A 24,483-nucleotide genomic window follows, 5' to 3' on the forward strand; every position below is an offset into this window, starting at 1 on the left:
CTCACCAGAGGCGGGACTGCTCGGTGTAGAAGGGAATGGGTCCAGCTCAGCTTCTCTTACCTATAGTACGGTATCTGACATAGACATGCACTGTCAACGTTAACTGCGGTGTATTCGGATACGTGGACCAGGCAGCGTAGACGTTAGTGCGCGTCTCAGTAGTTTTAAATACTCATAACGTAATGGTAAGTTACTGCCTCACCTTCGCTTGAAAGAGAGTGCAAGAGCTAGGTGCTAAGCTAATGCTAGCAAGGTGTACGGTTTCAGGAAGTGTCCACCTGCGTTACCTTCACCTGGCTCCTGTCGGCGTAGCCTGCAAGCTAACAGGCCCTAACACAGCATAAGGTGGGAAATAGTCTTTACTTTCTAACATATTTACGGTTTTTAATTGACGTATGGCCCGTGTAATGTTAGCTTTATCTAAATGACATTCGGCAATGTTAAAATTGAGCATCACACACTGATAATTTAAAGGTTTGAATAATTTCCATTTCTTCCTCGTCGCAGGTAATGAGTTCAGGTCCGAGCTTTTAGCTATGGAGGTGACAGTTAGATGACTGTTACTACCTGTCTGCTTGAATATACAGCAATGCGTTTATTATTAGGTTAGAATGTACTGTAGCTATTTTATTTGTTGAGTATTTTGTCCTATTTTCCTTTAAATCATTGTTCTTGTGGATGCCGAAACTGAAAATACAGTTGCCATTTTGTGTAATTACTGTTCAATGTATACATGTCATGTGTATGTTGTACACGCTTTTCAGTACAATATTCTGTCCAGGTCAAAGATGCCTCCCAAGACTTAACAAATTTCCTTTTTCAAGATGTATTTTTTTATTTAGGTTCATCTGGTTCTTTTGTCAGTGTATTCAATGTACACATTTGTTTGAGATGTTGCCGGATTAGTCAAACTTCTCACCTTGCAGTCAAACAACTTTATTTGCTTTTGCCTCTAAAACACACCCAAGTTAACGCACCTTTAAAACGCACGAGCAGCGTTGTCACATGCAGAGTGTTCTGGCTCTGATTGTAACGGCAATATATAAATATCAATAATGCAACAAATATTAAAAATCTATTCATAGCACGGAGGACTTTTTTCTTAGGGATGCACCGATACAAATATCGGGCCGATACCTAAATACCTGGATCGGGTATCTGAGACAATAGAGCCGATTGTTTCAGTCCAATTCTACATTGTATTACATACATTATACGCTGGAATTGTAATTCCTGTTAATTGTTAAACATTTTTCACGAAGTTACAGGTGTACAATTTATTATTTTAATAACAATTCAGTAAATTTATATATGTATTTTGTACATTTTGTTTTACAAAGTTAGGAAAGCAGGTCTGATGTTGCCTCACACATAAAATAATAATCCCAGTCTCTCTTACACAGTGAGGCATACAGCTTATTAGTTAAACACTGGTAGCGGTTCGGTACTGGGTATCCCAAAGCACGGTAGCTATCGTCATCCCTATACTTTGTATGTTAATATGCAGTTGCTGCTGATGGCAATCGAAGGACAGGCGTTGGTTGCCAATTATTGAAAATGGCTGCCAGTGGCAACCCTTTCTGTTGAGCACTGCTTTTCAAAAGTACTGGTTCACCGCATGGCCAAAATACGTGTATGTACCACTAATGCTCCTTAATTTCACCGGCTAAAATGAAAACTGTGGCTGGCGGATGTAGTCGGATGTACGTAACTTAAGTTGGTGAAACAACAAGATCTCTCTATTGGACTAAGTTAAACTGTATGTCATATACACTGGGCTATAAACGTTTTATATATGTATCGTTTTGATGGATTCTGTCTTCTTTCTGTTCAAAAAGACCACGTCTCAGACCGGTAGCAGCCGGCAGTTCTGTGTTCTATCTTTGTTAAAAGCAGATCAGCTTTTAAATGTCTGAATCTAGACTTCCAGGATTCAGCTACAGAGCAGAGAGGTCAGCTTTTTGAGTCATCAGTCAGATACATAAACGCTGTCAGACGAGACTTACCAGCAGTTTGTCATTATGGCCATAAGTGGTCGACTGTGAAGCTGTAAATTCAGTATACACACTCGTTTCCTTTGCACTGAACAAACAGACGTGTTTTAAGATGGCTCATCATGCAACATTGAACTGTGCTCCATCCAAACTGCTGCTGTAAAGCAAACAGGAAGAACACTCTTTGTCACATAGACCATACAGAGGTAAAGACTGGCGGCAGGCGGATGTAAGTACAGATGACTAGAATGTGCTACAGTAGATCTGTGTTGGGATTGTGGGAGCTGTAGTTTTATCTAAGTCACTGCAGTGTGTAGATGATAGATATTCATGGTGTTTGCCTGTGAATATAAATGCACCTGTACAGTAAGCTATCATCAGTTTGTGTGGGTTTACTGTACGCTCCCTGTAGCTGTTTGTGACTGTGTGTGTGTGGGGAGCATATCACACCAAACTGTAGAAATGTGATCATTGAAGAGGGAGTAATCCATTATTGGCCACACACGGTGACTAAAGTGGAAGCCGTAGATAAAACATTCACTTGAAATGATAAATGCAATTTAATAAGTATTAGATGTCACTATTGATATACATCAATAACTCTTATTTTACTCATTCTTTCCAATTACTTTTTCTTTACTGCTTTCGGGTTATTCCCCTTTAAGCCACTGCTAAGCTGCAGTCAATGGAACGCAGCACTTCCTGTCCTCAGATGTTCTGTTTCACATTAAAAGTTTGCTAGAAAATGGAGTATTCCCTCTGAGCTGCTGGAAGGCTTTTAATGGGATTTTTTCTTTGTGTGGAGTCGAATTAATTGGAAATAATAAGTGAATGAAAGTATTAGTATTTAAAAAATAAAGCAGCAGCAGAGTGGTGAGTGTGACATAACTCTTGTTTTCTGTCTCAAATAAAAAGCTTCTGCAGATAAACGCAGGCCTCAGATAGTATTTGAGAATGTATGCTACTTAATTGCTTTGATGCAAAACTATATGAAAATACAACCCTAATGCAGCCAAATATATTAAAGGAAAATACCACGACGTAAACACTATGGCCTAGATCTTAAATAGATAGATCATCATATCACTAAACCTTAACACGGTTATTAATCATCAACTCTGATTCAGGTTTGCACCTGGTGATAATCAGCACGTTCACACCATGAACGATTAAGAGAAAACGATGTCCTTGTAATCGTTTTAAATTCCTTCATTGGACCAAAAATACTGATATATATATATATATTTATTTATTTATTCATTTTCATTTATTAAATCAGCATGTAATGTATATTAAATCCCCTGTCACTAATGCTGTCCCGTCTCTGTCCTGTCCCTCCTTTTGGACTGCGTCCCGTCTGTGCAGATGCGTTTCATGCTGCTCTTCAGCCGGCAGGGGAAGCTGCGACTGCAGAAGTGGTACACGGCCACAGCAGAGCGAGACAAGAAGAAGATGGTGAGGGAGCTGATGCAGATAGTGCTCGCCCGCAAACCAAAGATGTGCAGCTTCCTGGAGTGGAGGGACCTCAAGATTGTCTATAAAAGGTATTAAAACAACGCTCAAATCAAAAGTGTCTTCCAGAAGTGTCCATATCAGTGATTCTTTGAGGTTCTTTACCTAATGTGCTTCTCTTTTTACACCATTTTCACCTTCTGTTTCTCATCATTGACCGAGTGTTCATATAAAGAGTTTCATTTGGATGCTCAACTTTATTAAAGTTAATGAGCTGTGACTGCTCAAGTCCTCAGTATTAAAATGCAAATCAAATATTAGTGCACTAGTGTTTATTTAACACAGCAGGCTATACATATAATGCATTCATTTGACTAATGAATATGAATAAATATTAGTGCTGGGCAACGATTAAAATATTTAATCGAGATTAATCGCATGGATTTTTTGTGATTAATCGCATTGTTATGGCAAAGTTCAATAATGAATTCAAAAGTAGTGTATTGCGCACTTTTGTTTTAAAAGTACTGCTATATGAACAAAAGGGCAATAACATTTGGTTCACGAGATGCAGGTAGCATGTTTTATACTTAATGTGAATATAATTCATACTTTGTTGGCATCTTAATCTGAAAACCGGATGTCCGTCTGAAGAAACCGGATGTTGTCTCACGTTAATGTTTCCGCTAACTTTCAAAGTCCTTCGCTCGCTCCCGATCTGTGCCGTTTAAATGCGTTTACCGTGAATTTCAGCATATAGGTGCACTAACATGTAAGTGTCTGCTGAGTTGACCACGGAGATCTGAGTGTCTGCTGACTTTACCGCAGCGATGTCCATTAGTCTCCAGGGAGAGCAACAGCTGCTGCAGCTTCTCTCTTTATTTCTGCCCCCCCCCCCCACCACCCTCGACCAGAAGCGGAAGTCGCCTTTTCTCTACGGAAACCCTGAAGGGACATCATATCTCCAATACAAGACGATAAACAGGAGACAGTCTGTTACAATAATAATACATTAAAAATACTTACCTGTTTGTTTTTGTTGTTGTTTTTTAATTATTATTATTATTATTTTTTTCCCATCTCAAAAGGCTCAACAACACACACACACACACACACACACAACTGACTATAGGATGTTTGCTGGCTTTTATCCCACTGTTCTTGTCATCCTCTTGTTGTTATGTCTATGTATTGTCTCTTGTCTTTCAATAAATTAAAAAAATGCGTGGGCTAATGCCCAGCACTAATAAATATATATATCCGTAAAGTACACCAAACATATGTTTTGATCATTGAATGATTTTTATTCACTATTAAGCCAATAAGCCCCAAATAATTAAACAGTTAATAAATGACACGGATGACAAAGAACTGTGAAACTACATGTATATGTATTTAGCCAAAATACAATATGAAAATAAGACAACAGGAAGAGAGGGTGATATTGAATATTGATGATTTATTGGCTAATAAATTGTACCCCTAATTCATTATTAGGGGTACAATTTATTTTCATTATGAAATAAGCTGCCAGTTGTTTTCTTGAGTAATTTTTTTTTATCCAGGAAAAAGTGAAAACCGGTCGTTCTACATCTCCCAGAGCCCAAGCTGACATATTTGATTAGTTTGTTAGCGGTTCAAAACCCATATATTGATAGATTTACGATCGAATATGACAAAAGACTTAAGAGTTGTGTCTATACTGATGTAGGTAGTAATACAATAATAACAGAGTTGACTGAACCATGACGGCAAACACTTTATTGTCAAGGGCAATGGTGGCAAATTACAGCTTCACTCTCTCGGTTACCTTTCACAATAAAAGCTCTAGACATCTACACTGCGGCGCTGCTTACCAAGGGGAACTTAAATTCGGTCAGAGTATTTGGTCTAAGAGGCAGGGGGTGACTCCTCTGGTTGTATAGAAGTCTATGAGAAAATGACTCTACTTCTCTCTTGATTTATTACCTCAGTAAACATTGTAAACATGAGTTCATGGTCTCAATCTCTAGTTTCAAGTCTTCTTCAATACAGCATGATGTTCATTTAGTACATTATGGTCCATTTAGAGTCAATAGACTATAAAGCAGGGGATGCTTTAGGGCGGGCTTACTGTGATTGACAGGTCGCTGCCGCTACCAGAGCCATATACGGCGTCACTACCGTCACTTCTATGCATTGCAAATATGTTAACTTCCGTTCATCGGTTACAAAAAACCCAAGATGGCGTTGGCTGTATTCCAAGATGGCGACGGCAAAATAGCTGAACTCGAGGCTTCAAAACGGCAGTCCACAAAGCAATGAGTGAAGTCACGATGACTACGTCCACTTCTTACATACCGGCTATGGTCTGAACACACGATGGTGCCAAATTCACTCCTGTTGTTTTAATTAATATAAAACAAAGATCAAAAATGTTAAGTTCCATTTTCTTTCACCTATAATGCCATTACGTGGGCAACTGGCTAAGTGGAGAGCAGGGCCGTCCTTCAATCAGAGGATCGGCGGTTCGATCCCCGGCTCCGGCTCTGCTAGTCGCATGTCGATGTGTCCATAAGCAAGACACTTAACCCCAAAATCTCTCCCGTAGCCGTGCCTACGGTGAATTGTGATAGAATCTGAAGTCGCTTTGGATAAGAGTCTGCTAAATGACTGTAATGCACTTTTCCTGGTGTTTTAGGGTTTTCCAGTGGTATTGTTACAATATTGGTATCGAGATAGTGAGGCAGGTATCGCAAGACAAACATTTTGGTATGTACCTTTATTTAGAGTTTGATTTTAGCACTGATTTGACATCAGTGATGAATTAATTTCTGTGTAGCAGTAAGAATACTAAAACGTGTCTTAAGGAAAGCTGCAGATAGTCTGGTTTTAGTGTGTCCACTCTTGAGTTCACCTCCCACAGACCAATAGAAGTTCATGTCTGTTTGTATGTGGGCTGAGCTGCAGTAGATTTTAGGTGGGTGGAAAGGGTGAAACCCAGCATTCTACACACACACTCACTCTCTGATCAGTGTGTGTCAGAGCTCATTACTGCCAGCAGAATACAGAGGAGGACTAGCAGAGCAGCCTGTGCCTGTGCGTGGGCGGGTGGGTGGGTGGTGAGTTTAGCATAGAGGGATTTCCTGCAGTGGGGAAGGATTGAGGGAACACTGCAGCTCTGCTGTTCATCACAATCCTCCTGTTAACCCTTTTCTTTGTAAGCCTGGCATTTAAAGAAATGATTAGATTATAAACATCGGTTCTTGCCAACGAGGAAGATGTGAGTTGAGAGAATAGCTGCAACAATTAGTCCACTAATCGATCAACAGAAATATAATCGGCAGCTATTTTGATCATTACTTTAAGTTTCCGGTTCTTGAATGTGAAAATCTTCCATTGTAGTAAACCGAAGCTTTTTGGGTTTTAGACTGTTTGTTGGACAAAACAAGCCATGTGAGGAAGTCTCCCTGGGCTCCAAATACCAAATAAAGCTGTTTTTGTTTGTGGTGTGAAAATAAAACGGAAGTACAGGTGGACAAAATGTCAACAGATATTTAGTGTAAACATCACCGTGGGAATATGAGTTAGTAATCATGCTCTTGGTTCCACAGTCGGTCGATTTTCCAGTCTTTGAAAACACATGAAACTGAGAGCAAGAGTAAAATGTCATGGAAAGTCTTATTTTGGCCTGGAAAATGATTTCAAGCTTGTCCTGTTGTCCTTTGGCTGAGAATGAACTACTAGTCTATCTATCAGAGCTCCCCAAACATTTAGCATAACATTCAAATTGTAGTTCATGGACCAAAGACTGTATATAAGAAGTGGACGCGGTCACCGTGATGTCACCCTTTGGTTTGTAGACTGCAGTTTTCAAGTCTCCAGTTCGGCATTTTGGCCGTCGCCATCTTGAGTTTTGTCCTTCTTATTCTTGGTGTTTGTCCTTTGCCGTTTACATTTTTGTCCGTTGCCATTGTGGTTTTTTGGCCGCCGTCCTTTTGGTTTGTTCCAAACAGAAGTGACACGAGAGGATGGAGCGGAGTACAACCGAATGCTGAAAAAGACAGTTTAAGGCTGTCAAAAATGTAACAATTTACTTTCATGAACTGAAAACACACTGTGAAAGTTGAAAGGTAGCGACCTGTCAATCACAAAGTAGCCCCGCCCTAAAGCATACCCTGCTTTACCATCTATTTTATTCTAAATAGGACCATACTTTACTAAATGAACTACAAAACAGTGGAGAGGTTCCGTTGATGCTCAAAGAACTTGAGGAACCAGTTGAGGTAGTCTGATAACACAAGTTATGTTATCCACTTAAACTAAAGCATGATTCATGCTTTTATGGTTCTGTTTGAGCAACTTAAGGCATTTGATTGGGGTCAAATGAAAAATTATGTAGATACATTTCATAGTTCTGGAAAGTTCTTGGGGATATATAAAGAAATGATGACTAACTTTATCAAACTAAAATGAACTGCAAGATGTTATTTTTGATATGGGTTGTTTCCGTGTTCTTTGTGTTGTCATACAGGTACGCCAGCCTGTACTTCTGTTGTGCAATTGAAGAGCAGGACAACGAGCTGATCACACTTGAAGTCATCCACCGCTTCGTAGAGCTTCTGGATAAGTACTTTGGCAGTGTAAGTCCTAGATCTCTGTGTGGAGTTGATTTCACACGGCTAGCTAAGGTTTGAAAGTTACATAAGAAGTCATCATTCCCCTGCTCTAGAAAGCATGGTTGACTTGTGTCCGTTTGTGCAGGTGTGTGAGCTGGACATCATCTTTAACTTTGAGAAGGCCTACTTCATTCTAGATGAGTTCCTGATGGGAGGAGAGATCCAGGATACGTCGAAGAAGAGCGTCCTCAAAGCCATCGAACAAGCCGACCTACTTCAGGAGGTAACCGTGGCTTTAGGGTTTCACCCTCCACCAAGGAGGGTTAGGGGGGGATTGGGTGTCTTGTTCTATTTCTATATCAGTTATCACTAAAATGGTAGGATCTCAGGAACCTGCCTCTCTACTAGAAACAACAGAGAATTTAAATGTAGTGCCAGCAGCCAGTCCTCAATACCTCTGACGTAGGTAAACATTGCCTCTCAAATGCTGCCATCATCTTTGTGTCCGTTGTGGATCTAAATGGTCTGTCTTCACTTTAGCAGAAACACAAACAGGAAGAGGAAATGGGACCTCGTTTAGTTCCTCTAGTTTATTAGTTCCTTTAACTATTAGGTCATAATGGAGGGTTCTAAGAACACGGTCTAAAACTGCAACATTTCGATTTCATTAAATAAACAACAGGTGAAAGAGATTCTGAATCTGATCAGACCTTCAGCTTTCAGTGCATGATAGTTTTGTAAGTGTTTATGCGTGTGAGTGTTTCAGGGTTCTATAATGCTGTAATGTAATATGTATGTATGTCTATGGTAACACTTTCTATGACGCCCATGTCTATAATGCATTATGAACGTATTATAATCTGCTTATAGCACTTTATTTTATTTATAACACTCATAAATTTGTAAAATGCTTTATAACAATAATCATAACACATTATATGAAGTGGAAATATATTTAAACCCTAATAAACTGCTTTATTATGATTGTTATAAAGCATTTATTATTATTTACGAGTGCTTACAACTAGGGCTGCAACAACGAATCGATAAAAATCGATTATTAAAAGAGTTGGCAACGAATTTCATTATCGATTCGTTGTGTCACTTGTGTCAATTATTACGCCACTCAAGTCGCGGAGATGTTTGAGTATAAAAAAAAAAAAAGTTTAGTTGAGCGCCATTCGCGCCGCCGGTCTCGCCGGGGACTATTTGTGTTCATTCGCGCTGGACGCGCCGGAGAGGCTTATCGCCCTGAAAGCCGTTCAACTGTCCGCCATTAACCATGGAAAAAATAACCTCTATTTCTGCTTAGTACGTGTTGTGGAAGTCCCAGATATCCCGGGAAACTGAACGCCGTCATGTCTGGTTCATAACATTGTCCAGAGGAGCTCTGTGGATTTTATCGAGCTGTATTCACTGTGTCTAGCAAGCCACACGTCGCTGTTTACTACAGCTGTATGAACACAAAATAAACTGATTTGGCTGTGATTTAACGGCAATAAACCGACAAAAAGGGACTCCGAAATAACTACGTAATGATGCCGATTTGTACTTGTCGTCTCCGACAAAAAGGGACTCCGAAATAACTACGTAATGATGCCGATTTGTAGGCTACTTGTCTTCTCAATGGAGCTCAGATGGATCGGTGCTAGGCTATGCTAACATTGTAGCAGCTCCACCAACACTCAGAATAACGTCATCTAGACATAAATACGGCAGCGTCTATTCATTGTTTGTACCATATGGTTTACACACACACATTTATACACATAGTTTGGTCCGGTCTCTATTGATATGAGGTATCGTAGAGCTCTGGGTGAACACAGACGGCTACAGTATTTATTTCCTGATTCAACAACGTAAACATGTTGGAGTCCTTGATGAGGAGGAAGGGAGTTCAACAGCAGGGTTAGTCACTACAGAATCCTACTTTTGTTCCGTTTTGAAGTGAGGAACGTAACGTCCCTCCAGTAGCTCTTCTGGTGCTGGTGTTTACTCGTTATCCAGCTTGACAAGCATGACAAGTTAGCGTTAGCTCGTTAACAACAGTAGTAAGGCAGGGGTGGTATAGTTTGCAAGACTAAAGACACGTTTTTATTCACTCGCCTTTTTTGGCCCATTAATATGCGATTCATCGATTAATCGATTATTAAAATAATCGTTAGTTGCAGCCCTACTTACAACTTGAGTTATACAGTGTTATAAGCAGATTATAACACATAGGTATGTTTATAATGCCTTATAGACATGGGAGTGATGGAAAATGTTACTGTCTGGACCTCTCAGAGCTGGCAGCCACATGAAATGATGTGTATTGTTTTTTTCAAAACAAATGCTTTAAAGTGAGTCCTCCGTTCAACCGTCTCTTATCTCCCTTTACAGGAGGACGAGTCACCCAGGAGTGTGCTGGAGGAGATGGGCTTGGCGTAGTACACAACTAGCTTGTGAGAGACTTTAGATACTAAAGGCAGAGGGCTGGATGAGAGGGGGGCGGGGCACAATCTGGGATGGAACACGCTGGGATCTTTGGCTCTGGGGGGACCGATGTACAGCGTTTAACTGGGGGGAGACTCAGTTAGGAATGGAGGATCCTTGCATTGACAGGCCCTTTACTTGTGTGTGTGTGTGTGTGTGTGTGTGCGTGTGTGTGTGTGTGTGTGTGTGTGTGTGTGTGTGTGTGTGTGTGTGTGTGTGTGTGTGAGACCTGAGTGTGGGGACGTGTGTGTGGTAGCAGGGGTGGGGTGGGGGTGTTTAGGTTTTTAAAGGGGTGAGATAGAGTCCACCTTCAGCTTATTAGAGACTTGAATTCCAGTAGATGCTGGCGCTGGAGTCACAGCTAGGCAGTCAGCCTGATGCCGTGATGCAGAGAGGTGGGTGAACAGTCACAGCCCTGTACTGAAGCTTAAAGCTACTGAATGTGGACTGAGACCAAGTCTGGGATTTGACGTTCCTTTTATATTTTTAGTTTTTTCAACAAGTCTCGTGAAAAGACCAAAAACTACCAATGTGACACTCATTTCCAAGCCCACTGGCTCCGACTGAACACATTCATATTTATAAACGGCTCAGATGTTTCACAAAGAACAGGCGCTAAAAACAACAGCTGGCTACTGTAGTTGTTAGCACAAACAAGAGGAAATAGTGCATTTATTTGGGACTATTGTCAGCGGCAGGTTAATCCTCATACATATTATAGCAGCAGGACAGTGTATGTGGGATTTAGTCCAAATAATCTACAGTGTGTCACAAAGAGCAACAGTAGCCGTGTTTCCATTCAATTATCAAGCAGATTTTAAGAGAACTTTTGAAAAGCACAGCTACTGTCACTCATTGATGTGTTTTTAATAATGGAGCTCTATCAGCCAGTGGAAGAGGATACACACACACACACACACACAATATACCTGCTAGTGGGACATATTGATTGTTGGTGTGGGTCTACACATGCGATTGGGTGACAATCAGAAAAGTATAGAATGCCAGCAGACCTTTTGGAGTAGAGTTGTGTTTTAAACTATCCTGTTTTCATAGAGTTTGCCATCATTCCTATTGGTTATGTGCATGATAACATAAAACAAGGAACACACGACATGCAGCTGAAAAACACAAATCAAATGTCTGTTTAACATCAAGACCACAGGAGTGTCAGTCCCACACATTTCCTCTCGTTTGTGTAGAGGGTGATTTCTGTTGATGATGAACTTGGGTCTTGTTTTTGTCCTTTTGTTCTCTGGCTCCGCGCTCTAGATGTGCTAATGCTAGTTCAGCCTAACATCTCTGTCCCTGTATTGTTACCCTTATTTCATCTACACTTCTATAGATTCTATTCTATAGACTTTTTCTCAGAAAGGCAGAGTTGTGCTGGTTGGATTTCCCTTCTGTATCTGCGATTGGCCCGTCTGACCGAAGGCGACGGGTTCGGGGTGATGAAGTGCGTTGTGAACGATGAACCAAAGACGTTCGGGATTTGCATCACCGCCTCAAATAACTCATTTACATATGAGCCAATGCGTATGTACCGCAAGTGGACTGATGTACCAGACGAGATGGAAATGTCACGTCTGTTTTATGCAATTCAACAAAGTGCCACTGAGAATCACAGCCCACTTAGTTTTCCTCCAGACGGCAAGAAGCAGCCGCAGAGATGGAAGGAAAAAGAAGCGTCCAGTTGGAACTTGATGTTCTGCTGGTTCTACTTACCGGTACGACATGTTAGCCTCTGAACTTCAATCCAGCCCTATTTAGAATATACTGAATTTTAGAGTATAAGTGTATTTTTTCTTCCCGTACATGCTTTTTACAACATTTTATCATTTTAAGTGAGTGGTTGTTACAGCTGTTTATAGTTGGACATGCCGTCTTAGGCCAGATGAGCAGCCGCTGCTAGTAAAGGAACAGAGCAGGATCACATTTAAACGCTCGTCCTTTCAGTCGTTTCATTAAAGCAAAGTGCATTTCTTAAACAGTAGTATGCCTACAAGCAGCTTTGAACGTCTCCTTTAGGGGTGTAACAGTTCACCGTGCTCATGGAGGCTCCAACCTCAGGTTTATGGTCCATCGACATGCTGTATTCTCATGGTTTTCCTTCAACTTCCCCTCATTTGAGCAATTAATGCAAAGACATGTTGGGTTCATGCTCTCTTTATAGAATCTGAATCCAGAATTGACTCCACTCATTGAATCCAAATACTTTTCGTGTCCATCAGCTTTCATTTGTAACAAAAGTTAAATTATCAAAACCCTAAATTGATATGTCCTAGGTCGTCAACTTACTTACTGCAAACCTTATTTTCAATTATGGTCTTGATCCAAATACCAGGAGTCCTGAACTTCAACTATTAAAGTGACACTATTGACCTGCGAGACAAAATATTCTGCAACTAGATCCAATACAGACGAAGAGATCAGAACCCAAATGTACTCGCAGCAATAATCCAGCATATGTGAACTGTTACACCGCTGTGTGTACGATCTTACATTATACATATGTTTACTTCATAACAAGCTGTGGACAGGGATGAGTGTGTTAGCTATAAACGTCTTTGCGATGAGATGGAGGGTTTGTACAAAAGCTCATAATTGACTATCATATACAAAGATCCAGCTGGTCACTCGGGAAAAATTGTAATAGTTGTCTGCAAGCAGTCACTCAGCAAATGTTCACTTTATTGAAGTGAACATATCTGAAATATTCATGAAATCCTATTATTGCTAATTAAGTGACCATGCAGTTTTCTACTTAAGGGTTAGTTTGGTTGTTTTTAAAGTGGTGTTGTATTCGCTGCTCCACTGTGTATTACTACAGTACATGGAGTTTGGAGAAACAGACGGGAGTACCCGCACAGGAGCAAAGTGTGTGGATGTATTTTAGACACCTAAAAAAATCCATAAATGTTTATGTTCTATTAACAACCTGAAGGGGAACTGAAGCCGTTCTCTCTTCAAAGCCGCAAGACTCCATTAACAAAAACATTTTACCTCAGGAGTTGCTGCTCTACCAATGCCTCAATAGTTGTTTCTTTGTGTGTTATTGCGTGACTTTGGTGAATCAGAATTTACGCGTTTTAAAACACTAAAGTCACGCAATGAGACAAACTAACTGACCGATCGAGGCGGCGGTAAAGCAGCAAGTCCTGTTCTACGAGGTAAAATTGCTGTTTTTGTCAATGGAGTCCGGTGGCTTTGGAGAAAGCATGGATGGATACGTCTTCAGCTCCACGTCAGAAAAAGCTAGCAAGGTTGAGCGGTGAAAATATAGCGTAGATTTGCACTTAAAATAGGTTCTGCTGCTACCTCCGTCCACAGCAGTACATAGCTGTACTCCTGTCTGTTTCTCTAAAGTCTATGTACTGTAGTAATATACTGACTGTGGAGAAGTACCTCATACTGTTAAACCCCATTTCAAACAATCCAAACTCTCCCTTAACTCTCCATATACTGTTGATCAGTGCCAGGTGATATGGGACTTTCAGAAAAACGTATGAACTATTATTTCACACAGATGAAACAGATATTTTTGGAAAACATAAATATCTTTGGCTATATCTCAACATTAATTCCTTCGTCCCTTTTTAGTTTTTGTTACATTTTCCAATCCTACACAACCCTACGGAGGAACGTGCTCCTTTTAATGCCTCAGAATGTATGCATGTTTTTCATTACACAGCGATCTAATTTATATAATGTCCTCATTCATGTGCTTTGTTTTGTGACCTCACGTGACCTGCTGTTCATGTTGCTTGCTTATTTGCGTCGATGGAGAACTTCTCAGTAAATATTGAACTGAAGCACTATGTTCTTCGAAGAAGTACTACACCCTCAAATGACCTATATGTGTACCTCGTGGAAGAAACTAAGAAAAGGCGGAGGTCATTGGCAGCAACACGCTGCAGGACATTCAGCCTGAACCTGTCTGACGAAGTCAGTTCATCTGCAGCACTGTTGTCTCAACACAGCAGGCCTTTGTTTCCCTCTGCTGAACTCTGAATGTGACTGTGTTTCAGAGTAAGGGCTCATTGTGCTGTACTGTGTCCGCATGTACTGCAACAAATGGAAGTCCTCAAACAGTTAGCATTTTTACACTTCCTGTTCCCCTGGTCTGGAAGTCAATGGGTTTTTGGTGAGTTCCTGAAATAAGATATGTGGTTAACACAAGCTGAAGAGATTTTTGTTCTACGACATAAAAAAATCATCTTAAAAAAGGCTACTAACAAGTGTCTTAATGAGACTACGAAACGACATCACTGATGTGAAGTTATGTGCCCAGGCTGTAGTTTGTTTATAGCCTAAAGTTAGCTCTGTACTTCTGGCGATTGCATTCACGCTTCATAAATCCTAAGTGTCTTTCCTTTGTGAAGATTATCTTGCTGAACAAAAGTATCTTAAACGTTTGTTTGCCTCAGAGATTGTCTTCTGCAATAATCCAGAATCCGAAAGAAAAACTCCCATTGACTTTTTGTCGAGTGAACCAGTATGATGCCGACTTCCTGGTTGTCCTTCAAAACGCCGAGTATCTTTGTAGTCGTGATGCAATAACAGCTCACACTTTTCTTTGAAGGCATTCACCGTGTTGCACTCTGTCGTGCACGTGAAATGACGGAGGTCACGTTCAAAGTGTGATTGTTTCAATGGACCACGCCTTCCGTCTGATGTTCTGACGAGCACTTTGTTTGAAGCATAATCCTCCTCACATTCTCCCGTACATTAGCATACCCCCACTGTTTTACTCCCTGAGGTTTTAATATTAACCCCGACCTCTGCTGCCCTTCAAACAGATGTTCTTTGAATCGTGTGTTGAATAATGTTTATTTTATCGTCTCATTCTATTTAATGCCCAGTTTGAACTTTGTCTTTCGGTCAATCAGCTCATCATATGCAATGACTTTATCAATTTGGTGATTATGTTGTCCATAAATTCGTTGACGTGTAAGAGAGAGAGGACTTTGATAGAAATCTCTCGTTGAAAGTTGTTTGGTTGGAGGAAGAGAATAAGATGTAGAGAGCTGATCGAGGCTCTGGTTTAAGAAAGCAGACGATCAGTGAATCTGTGATGCAGGCAAAGGCTAAAGGGACTTGGTGTGTGAATTTCATTTTATAAAGAATAAAGTGTTTTAAGCTCAACTAAATGATGTGTCTGGACGTTTTGTAACCGCCTGTGCTGCTGCAGAAGTGTGTGTATTCAGCAGGTTTTATGTGTAAAAACAGAAAAATACAGAATTTCCAAAGTCATGATAATTAAAACATGTTGCAAAACTCCAGTTCTTGCCAAAAGAATCCCCAGTAATTGTTTTAATACAGTAATGAATGGGTGCTGCATTTACATTAATGTTGACATTAATATTTATGTTTAACTAACCATTATGAACTGAACTTGGTGAGGTGACTGCATGAGTTTCCTGATTCAGAGAGCAGGTGTTGACCAGCATGTGATGCTGCAGCCGCAACTGCAAATGCACAGAATGTTTGACAAAATGATTTAAATAATCACATCGTATATGTGTTGCACTCCATATGCATGCACTGTCGATATACTACATATATATTGTCATGGAAGAGAAAGCAACAAGAGTTGGTGTTCTTCATCTGTTGCGTTACAGTGGAGTGTTGGACAGGGGACATGTTTATGTGAGGCTCCCAGAAACAATGATCAATCAGTCAAATAAAGATATAAGAAATAATAGTGCAGAAGTTAAAACATATCGGAATAAAATAGAATATAAATGAAATAAGATAGTAATATATTACATTGTGGTGGACTGGTGTGCAGTAGTGATACAATGAATAAACACATATATGGCAAAGGGAGGAATATTGAATAAGAAACAGGATAAAAGGGGATGTAAAGGGAAGATAGTCATCTGAAATCTCCCTTGAACTCCCCAAAGGACCCCCTGGGGTCCTCGGACCCTTGATTGGAGACCACTGCTCCTCTCCTGTATGCAAGTGTGATGATGAAGCCCCAACATGAAGGAAAACAATAAATTATTAAGCGATAATATTTAACGAACAGCATTCCTATCCGTGCATATTTTTTTCCAAAATTTGCATGAATTTATGTCACTCAGCTTATTGTTGACACGTTGCTTGGAATCACGCACGTGCCACGTCCCCGGAGAGGCGGGGTCCGGCCCTGCATGCGGAGAGACGGAGAGCCATAAACTGCGAATTCATTCAGCAGCTCCTGTTCATTCAGCAGCACGAGCACTGCAGCTAATTGGTTCGAGCAAAGAGGGGAGGAGGGGGGAGGGGGGGGGGGGGGGGGTGCAAAAAAATCTTATGAATGAAACCCAGTCTGGTGACGTCAATGGGGACCGCTTGACGCACGAATCACGTGGGCCGGGGAGGACAGGAGGTATAAGAGCACCGGAGCCGCTGTCCGTGGTTCTGAAATCAGAAGAAAGAGCGGATTCCCGGGAGAGAAGTCGCGCAGGAGGTGACAACAACAACAACAACAGTGACGACCCTTAACGTTAGACGACAAACTCGCACACAACAACAACAACAAGAGCACGGTGCATGCACGGTGTGCATGACAGCGGGGACTTCTTGCAGCTTTGAGTGTGACGTGACCAGAAGCTGGAATCCCCCGTTGCTCCGACTGAACTGCAAGTAAGTGGCAACTTATCCGGCATTACTTTACTTTCTCTTCTGGGGGAAAAAAAAGGAAATCTGTTGGGTTGGCTGTCTGATAATCCAAACTGAGAATTATTACTATATTTTATATATTATAATCTTGTTTAAAAAATAAAAAGTGTTATGTTTTATGAGTGTAGATCAGCCCAAAAAGAAAATTGTAAAAAATGTTGAAAACAGTGGTTTCTGGTGTTTGTTGGGTTGAAGTTGTCTGTTAATTGAGTCAGAAAACATTAAAATCCCCTTTAGTCACGTGACACATAATATATTAATTAATTGATCCAGCAACACATTTTTTTCAGTTCAGACATAAGAGCGCTTTTTAATTGGAGCTTTGCATCGTGTGGGAGATGAATGTATTGCCACTTGGACTTTCCATATTCCTTTGCCTATGGTCAAAACAGAGGTGGCTGTGTTGCCCCCCTCCTTTTTCTGCCTCCTCCTCCTCCCCACCATCATCACCATCATCATCATCACCACCATCTCAATTATCGTCATCTCCAGCCACCATCATGACTCGCTTTGCAGAAAATAACCAGATTGAAAATGAAGTAGAACGAAGCTGCTTTGTGTGCATCAAGGTGACTGTTTAAAATAAATAAATAAATAAAGAACAAAGGTGATGATACAGAGTCAATGACAACCCTTTGTCGTGTCTAAAATGTCTGCATGACACTGATCTGTGAATGCTGTTTTGTTTTTTTGGAGGTTTACAGTGTGTAGGTTGGTGGCAGGTTACTCATGTTGCCAGAAGTCTGGAGGTGGCTTCATGCTCACAGGTTTTTTTTGTGCTCTTGATTCTTGGGTCTCAGAGGCGGATTATTAATCCGTTTTGTTGGTGCCAACTGTGGTGTGACCTGCTCAGGCCATGAAGCCTAAACCTCCTGCAATCTGTTTGCTTATAATATATCAGTTTGCTTTGTATGTGCGGAGGATGAGACGAAGCCAGTCGATCATTCGCTGCGTGTTTGCACATCACGCATCACGCATCACGCATCCGCTGCATTCCAGCCACCTCCACTGCAGAACGTGCCAGTCAGTTGGTCTGGTGGCTCTTGAAATGGCAGATTTTTTCCAATTACAAATGAACTTGTTTCCGACATTTTTGAGGGTGTCTTGAATCATCTCTGCACCAGAATCAAACACGACTTTTACAACATGTATATATATAAACTAATTGTTGAAGTTGTGTGTAGATATATATATATATATTTTTTTTTTGCAGTGTCCTTAATTAAATTATTTGCAGCAAACAGTGTGGCGTGGTGCCATGCAGCACAGAAGAGCCGGTTATTATTCCCGCCCCTCCTTGACGCTGAGCTGAATTCAATAATGTTACTCTATCAGCAAAATATGTTGCATGTGGTGCAGTGGTCCCGCTCCTGAAGAGCCAAATACTGATGCGTGCTTTCATGTCCCTTCAAGAGAATTGTGGTTTTAAAAAAAAAAACACAATTACCCCTTTAAGTGGTAACTTAAAGGGGAACTACACCCATTTTCAAAATACATAAATGTTATTCCTATTGTCCTAGTAATAATATATGTAAACATGAACAACTGAAATCCTAAAACGTGCTAAGATTACTGTGATGTCATCAAGAATGAAGTGTGGAGCTGCTCCACAGACAATCAATTGGGAAACATGTTCTAGATGACACTAAGTATCCAGAGGAATATTCTTAGTATGCGGCTACATTTTCCATTTTACAACCAAGAACACTAAAATAGAATAAAGCTCATTTGTGTAAAAAAATAAAAAGTAGAAAACCCACAAAAAACCTCCTATTCATTGTCTATGCAGCAGCTCCAGACTGTTTTTTTCTTGATGGCATCATAACTTTGTGCGGAACAGATATATTGAATGTAGGCTATAACAACACAGACTCAGTAGTCCGAAACCAAGCTGGCAAACTTTATTACTCCTTTCAACCTTGACAAAGAAAGCGCAGACCAGAACCACTCCTTCCGTTCTTACCTTTCACAATAAAAGCTGTAGACATATACGCTGCATAACTGTTTACCAGAGGGAACTCAAATTCACTCAGGGCATTTTGCTCCTTTAGAAAAATAGCTCACGGCATGAAGAGGTACATAATGTTTGAATATTAGCTATCTGCTCATTCACCACCCTGACCTATACACCCTTACTTTTCACCTTGCTTCGTTGAGGACACAGTACAGAATCTCGAGGTTCAGAATCCTCTAATAATGGCGACTTTTCAATAATTTGGTGCTATGACTTTGTGCTACAGGGCGAGATTTTTTTATTGAGAGTCACTGAAACTGAAGATGTGTCTCTGTGCTTTTCTCTGTCCTCCAGGCATTTCTGATCCCCCTCGCTGCTCACAGCGGGCCCTCTTCTGAGTGACCATGATTGGGTACCACGATGCCTCAAGTGCTCTCCTCGTCCTCCTGACAGGGGCTTCCTTCCTCCATCTGTCCACCTCCAAGCCGATCAACACCTCTCGAGATGTTGATAACCCACACAGAGATGCTCCTCGTAGAAGGGACGAGGAGACACGATCGATGCAGAAAGAAGATGCAGAGGAAGAGGAAGAGCTCTTCAAAGGTGTGGATCCCAAAACACTAGCGGCGGTTTTACTGGAGGCACTGAATCACTCACGAGTAGAGCAAAGACGGGAGGGAGGGGAGCGCAATGAGATGGAAGGAGAAATGAAGGCTGAGATGGGGGAGGTTAAAGAAGAAGAAGCAGGCAGAGAAGTGAGAACGATGGAGGGGGCAGACAGAGACCGAGATGGACGACAGGAGTTGGAGCTGCTGATGGCCGCGCAGCAGAAGAAGCGGGAAAGAGAGGAGGAAGAGGAGAAGCAGAAAGCTCGAGAAGAAGAAGAGAAGATGACAGAAAAGGTGACCAGTCGCACCACAAGTCAGATGGTCCAGGTCCAAGCAGAGCGGCAGCCCGCTAGTCTGGATGAAAGAGGGGAGAACGGGCAGGGCGCTGCCCCCCAGCAGGGGCCAAACAGCCCTGAACAAGGCAGCAATGAGGAGGAGGAGCAGATCAGCCCCGAGGAGCTAAAGAACCTCGAGACCATGATGAAGGAGTTTCCTCGTTTGAACACGGCCACTAAGAGGGAGGGAGATTCAGAGCAAAACCAGAGAGAGAGCAGAGGTTACAGCAGCTACAACGACATCATACCAACCAACAAAGGCAACGACCTCGCCATGTCTAAGAAGAAACTGAAATGGCAGGAGGAGACGCAGAAAGGCCTGAACTTCCCAAAGTTCAGGGGGGGCAATTTCATGGACGACTTCGAGGACAACAATTACGCTGGCGGTAATGTAGCACAGTTGCCCCAACCAGCAGAGCAGGAGGTAATGGAAGAGGATGAACCACAGGATGAGGAGGAAGAGGAAGACGAGGAGGTGTTGAGTCCCGAGGAGGAGGAGGCTCAGGCCAAAGCAGAGCAGGAGGAGATGAGGAGGCAGGCGGCCGAGGCACAGAGAGCCAAGATGGAGGAGGAGAAGCTGGCCGACATCGCCTCGGACATGCTGCTGCGCTACATGGTCAAACAGAACAACGGGAACAAGAAGTACAGCTCTTCCTTGTCCAACGCCGCGGAGGACAAGAGATCCGATGAGGAACAGGAGGTGACGGAGGAGGATGATATCGATCCCCAGACCATCGACAAGCTGATCGAGATCTCCAACAAGCTCCACCTCCCTGCCGACGACGTGGTGGACATCATCAACGATGTGGAAAAGAAGAAGAAGAAAGACGTGCAGCCCGAGATGGCGTCTCGTTGGCAACGACCTCCAACTTCGCTATCTTCCCCGTTCTCGTCATCCAATGGTTTCTCAGCATCACAGATTCCAACCAGTCAAAATAACTTTCCCGTCTCTAAGCAACCCTCCCCAGCTGTCAATCTCCTCAAAACATGGTTACAGGAGAAATCGCCAACCAAGTCACAGGATCTCTGGAGCAAACCTGCCAAGCCTCTGTTGGCCAATCAGAATCGTTGGCCCAAACCTCAGAAGCCTCTGTCAATCAAACAGGACCTCTGGCTCAAATCACCCAAGTCAGTTTGGACTGGCTACCCTTTGTACCCTTACACATACCCGTCCTACTACCAGAGGAAGCAGTACCCAGACTACTACCCCATCTATTACCCTCCTCCCCCCAGACCCAAACCCCGTTACTACGTCCCCAAACCCGCTCTCACCCTCAACAACTTCCTTGGGAATTCCGTGGATGACACCTACTCATTCTCTCCCAAACGCCGTTACCACAGCTGGGTCCAACCCCGACTGAGAACCCCCCCCGCAGTCCTCCAGCAGAGGCCTTACTACACCACCTACCGGTATCAGCCGGTACCCAAACCTCGCTCCCCTCTCCGAATGCCTGTGATCCCGCCTCAGCAGGAATATTATTACTCAGCCCCGGCGGCACCCGCAGCAACGAGAAATGAAGACTATCACGTGGCTGGAAAGCAGCCAGAGAGCAGCAACCATGACGATCTGGAGAAATACATACAGCAGATACTCATGAAGAGGCCAGTGTTGGACTGAAAGAGGGATGAGGAAGCGAGAGTATGGGGAAAGATGAGAGATGGGCAGAAAAGTATTTCTTTATGATCTTATTTTGTTTGGTTTTGTATTATATATGTAACAAGTTTATTTCTCCTATTTGGTGTTTTGATTTGGCCAAGGACATTAAGGAGGACTTTTATTTCCAGAGCTAGTCTGGATGAAATGTCACTTTGACAGGAAAAGGAGAGGGAAGATACACATCTACACTCCTCCTCCTTGTAGGAGGGGACACAGGACGAACGTGGTCCGTTGGAAAGCATGCTGCGGCAGAGATTTGTATCATGCTAGAACTTCTCATCCAAACTCCCGGCATGACAACATTCTCCATTTGGACATTTTACAATGCCAACAAAGGAGGACGCTTGAATATGTTGTTACCTGTACCTTTAAAAAATATATATTTTTCAGAGTCAGATCGTAAGCAGCGATGAATGCTGGGAAGCGTTTGGAGCCTGATGGAGTTCTACTGTCTAAACACAAAGAGAATATGTGTGTGATTATCTCAGGCAGGGAAATTTGAACAATATTACATAAACATATTCTTTCTGAAATGACCACCTTCTGTCCATATAGTGCACAACAGACACACCTTTCATCTCTTAGAGATGACGTAAAAATCATGCATATTCTGGGAATGGCCTCTTTCCGGAGCCATTTGCTATCTCATTTTTAAAAAATGAATACATTTTTATGCAAATGTATCATTTTTTTGTGGTATTTGTATGAAGATGCAGCAAAAACATTTCAGCAGAACAGCACCTTCTCATTTATGTATGCTCACACATACCCACCAAAGCTCTTCATCATGAAATATAACGCACCAAAAAGCATATTTCATACAAAGGGCTGTGGAAGCCACACGAACAACACTATAATGGCTGGGATGACTCATCCCTTTGCATAACTTCAATTACCTTGTTGCTATGGTGCCAAAGCCTGACCAAACTCTATATGGCATTCTTTTGACGCCTCCAGAGGAGGATGCAGTGGTGGAGTCACATACTGCTCTTTTACTAAACGCGTGCATTTTAACAGGTAAGGCTGGTGGTGTTCTATATCACTAAATATGTTCCACATCTCCTTACCCCATCTGTAGCACTCAGTTTATATTCCTAATCTAGAAAATCACCAGCCTTATCCTTTAAAGATACCCTCAATGGTTTCGTCGTCGCGCCCCAAAGTGCCCCTAAATCCCAAAGTTCCCTTCAGCTCGATGAAGTCCATTTAGTGCGATTCTATTATTCAACATATATTTTTCATTAATCGTTACAGGGCTAAAAAATAAAGATTGCCAGCTCGCCCGGGGCAAATAAAATGCCACGATGGGCCAGCAAATCTACCAATTTTGTTGTTATTTGATAACCGCTAATTAATGAAACAATTTGTATAAGGGCAAGTAAAGATTGAATTCGGGCAAGTATTTGTTCTAAATGTTGCACAGCCATCGATCACCCATTTTATACATTTGTAGATGGGAACTTCTTTCCAAATTCTGAGCTGAAACTGGCTGCCTTACATATCACTGTGACATCCCGAACATTGTGCTTCATGTTTTCTTTTGTACCACTTGATATCATCCACGAGATCAAGGCAGAAATCTTTTGTAATGGAAGCAGACGGGATAATGAAATGATTCTCTGGAACTGACTCCACTGGAGACAGGATCAGTTCGCTCATATTCAGGTTTAAGTCACAATTTTAAAAAAAACCATGATGAAGGGATTTTTCATTGCTTGGATTGGATGGCAGTGTTATGAATATGATTGTATTGAAGTTTTTTAACGTGCAAAAAAAAAGGTTTGTACTGCTGAGAGTTCCCTTCTTTACTTAAATGGCTACTGATAATCAGTAATCAATAAACACTTCCTTTTTCTCCCCGTTTACCTCTTTTTCAAATGCGTCACGGAACGAGAGCAGATGTTGCTCTTTGGTTTGTCTGTATTGTTGACCTTTGTGGTCATCTGTTGCTAAGGGATGAGCAAAGCTCAACGTCTTTGTTGTCAAGCCAAAACAGAATCACGGCATCGACTATCTCAAACTGAAAAAAGAAAGTCAACATGAGGACATTAGTCCAAGAAAAATGAGAGTGAACTGATATGAAAATAAAAACAAAGCTTTTTTGTAATTTTGTAAACCATCACGATTCCCTGATGGTTTGTTGTTTTTTCAAGAAGGATGTCCCATATTGAGAAAGAGAAGGGTAGAAAAAAAGAGGCTGAGATATGAAGCGACAGACCAGAGGCGAGGGTAAAGTGTCTGCACGTTTATGTATACTTGCATCTAAAAATTGCTTCTTTGAAGACGTACAAGCATCAATTAAAAAAGTATAAAAAAAACTCTAAAGATGACAGAAACAATGACGTCGGTGTACCTTAAAATCATTGTTTGAGTCATGTATACGGCGAGTGTTTTCCATGGTCTTTCTAGATGTACCTTGTTGTAACCATCGTAATAAACATGCGTTTGCTGGATGTAAATATGCGCATGTCAATGACTACTTTTGCTATACATGAAGAAACAATAAAGTCAAACTATTTTTAATACAAATCTGCTTCACTGTGGTCGGAGATCATTTTTATGTGAAAGGAGACAGCAAAGGTCCTCAATAGCCATCTCAATGAACGGGGATATTCCAGTCGCTCAGGTGTTCATATTTACATATTCATACTGTCATCCTGTTTTCAAAATTCATGAACAACCGAGCAACTGAAACATCCAGGTACTGTGAGATAATTATACTGGACTGTGACATGTACTAT

General features: G+C 41.6%; 2 protein-coding genes and 1 long non-coding RNA gene across 6 annotated transcripts; 2 read left to right on the plus strand and 1 right to left on the minus strand.

Annotated features, from left to right (window-relative positions):
* Positions 1-15,669, plus strand: ap1s1 (adaptor related protein complex 1 subunit sigma 1). 4 transcript variants are annotated; one of them, XM_076087103.1, is made up of 6 exons: positions 1-185; positions 268-345; positions 3,360-3,538; positions 7,960-8,068; positions 8,190-8,327; positions 10,427-15,669. In XM_076087103.1, exons 3-6 carry the CDS (start codon positions 3,360-3,362, stop codon positions 10,472-10,474), a joined length of 474 nt encoding a protein of 157 aa, XP_075943218.1. In that variant the 5' UTR covers positions 1-185; positions 268-345; the 3' UTR covers positions 10,475-15,669. The 4 variants fall into 4 exon arrangements, with proteins under 4 accessions (XP_075943218.1, XP_075943217.1, XP_075943216.1 ...); XM_076087102.1 differs by having other exon boundaries at positions 1-345; XM_076087101.1 differs by lacking the exon at positions 268-345.
* LOC142946061 (uncharacterized) lies at positions 3,239-4,338 on the minus strand. The gene is made up of 2 exons (XR_012952991.1): positions 4,059-4,338; positions 3,239-3,529 (listed from the first exon to the last, which is right to left on the minus strand). It is a non-coding gene; the product is annotated as an uncharacterized LOC142946061 (long non-coding RNA).
* vgf (VGF nerve growth factor inducible) lies at positions 12,189-22,305 on the plus strand. The gene is made up of 2 exons (XM_076086900.1): positions 12,189-12,246; positions 19,542-22,305. The coding sequence occupies exons 1-2, from the start codon at positions 12,189-12,191 to the stop codon at positions 21,701-21,703; spliced, it is 2,220 nt and encodes a 739-aa protein (XP_075943015.1). The 3' UTR covers positions 21,704-22,305.
* The last annotated feature ends 2,178 nt before the right edge of the window (positions 22,306-24,483 follow it).

The sequence above is a fragment of the Anarhichas minor genome, unplaced genomic scaffold (assembly GCF_050575085.1).
Source record: "Anarhichas minor isolate MPS153535 unplaced genomic scaffold, ASM5057508v1 ptg000009l, whole genome shotgun sequence".
In the NCBI taxonomy this organism is placed as follows: Eukaryota; Metazoa; Chordata; class Actinopteri; order Perciformes; family Anarhichadidae; genus Anarhichas; species Anarhichas minor.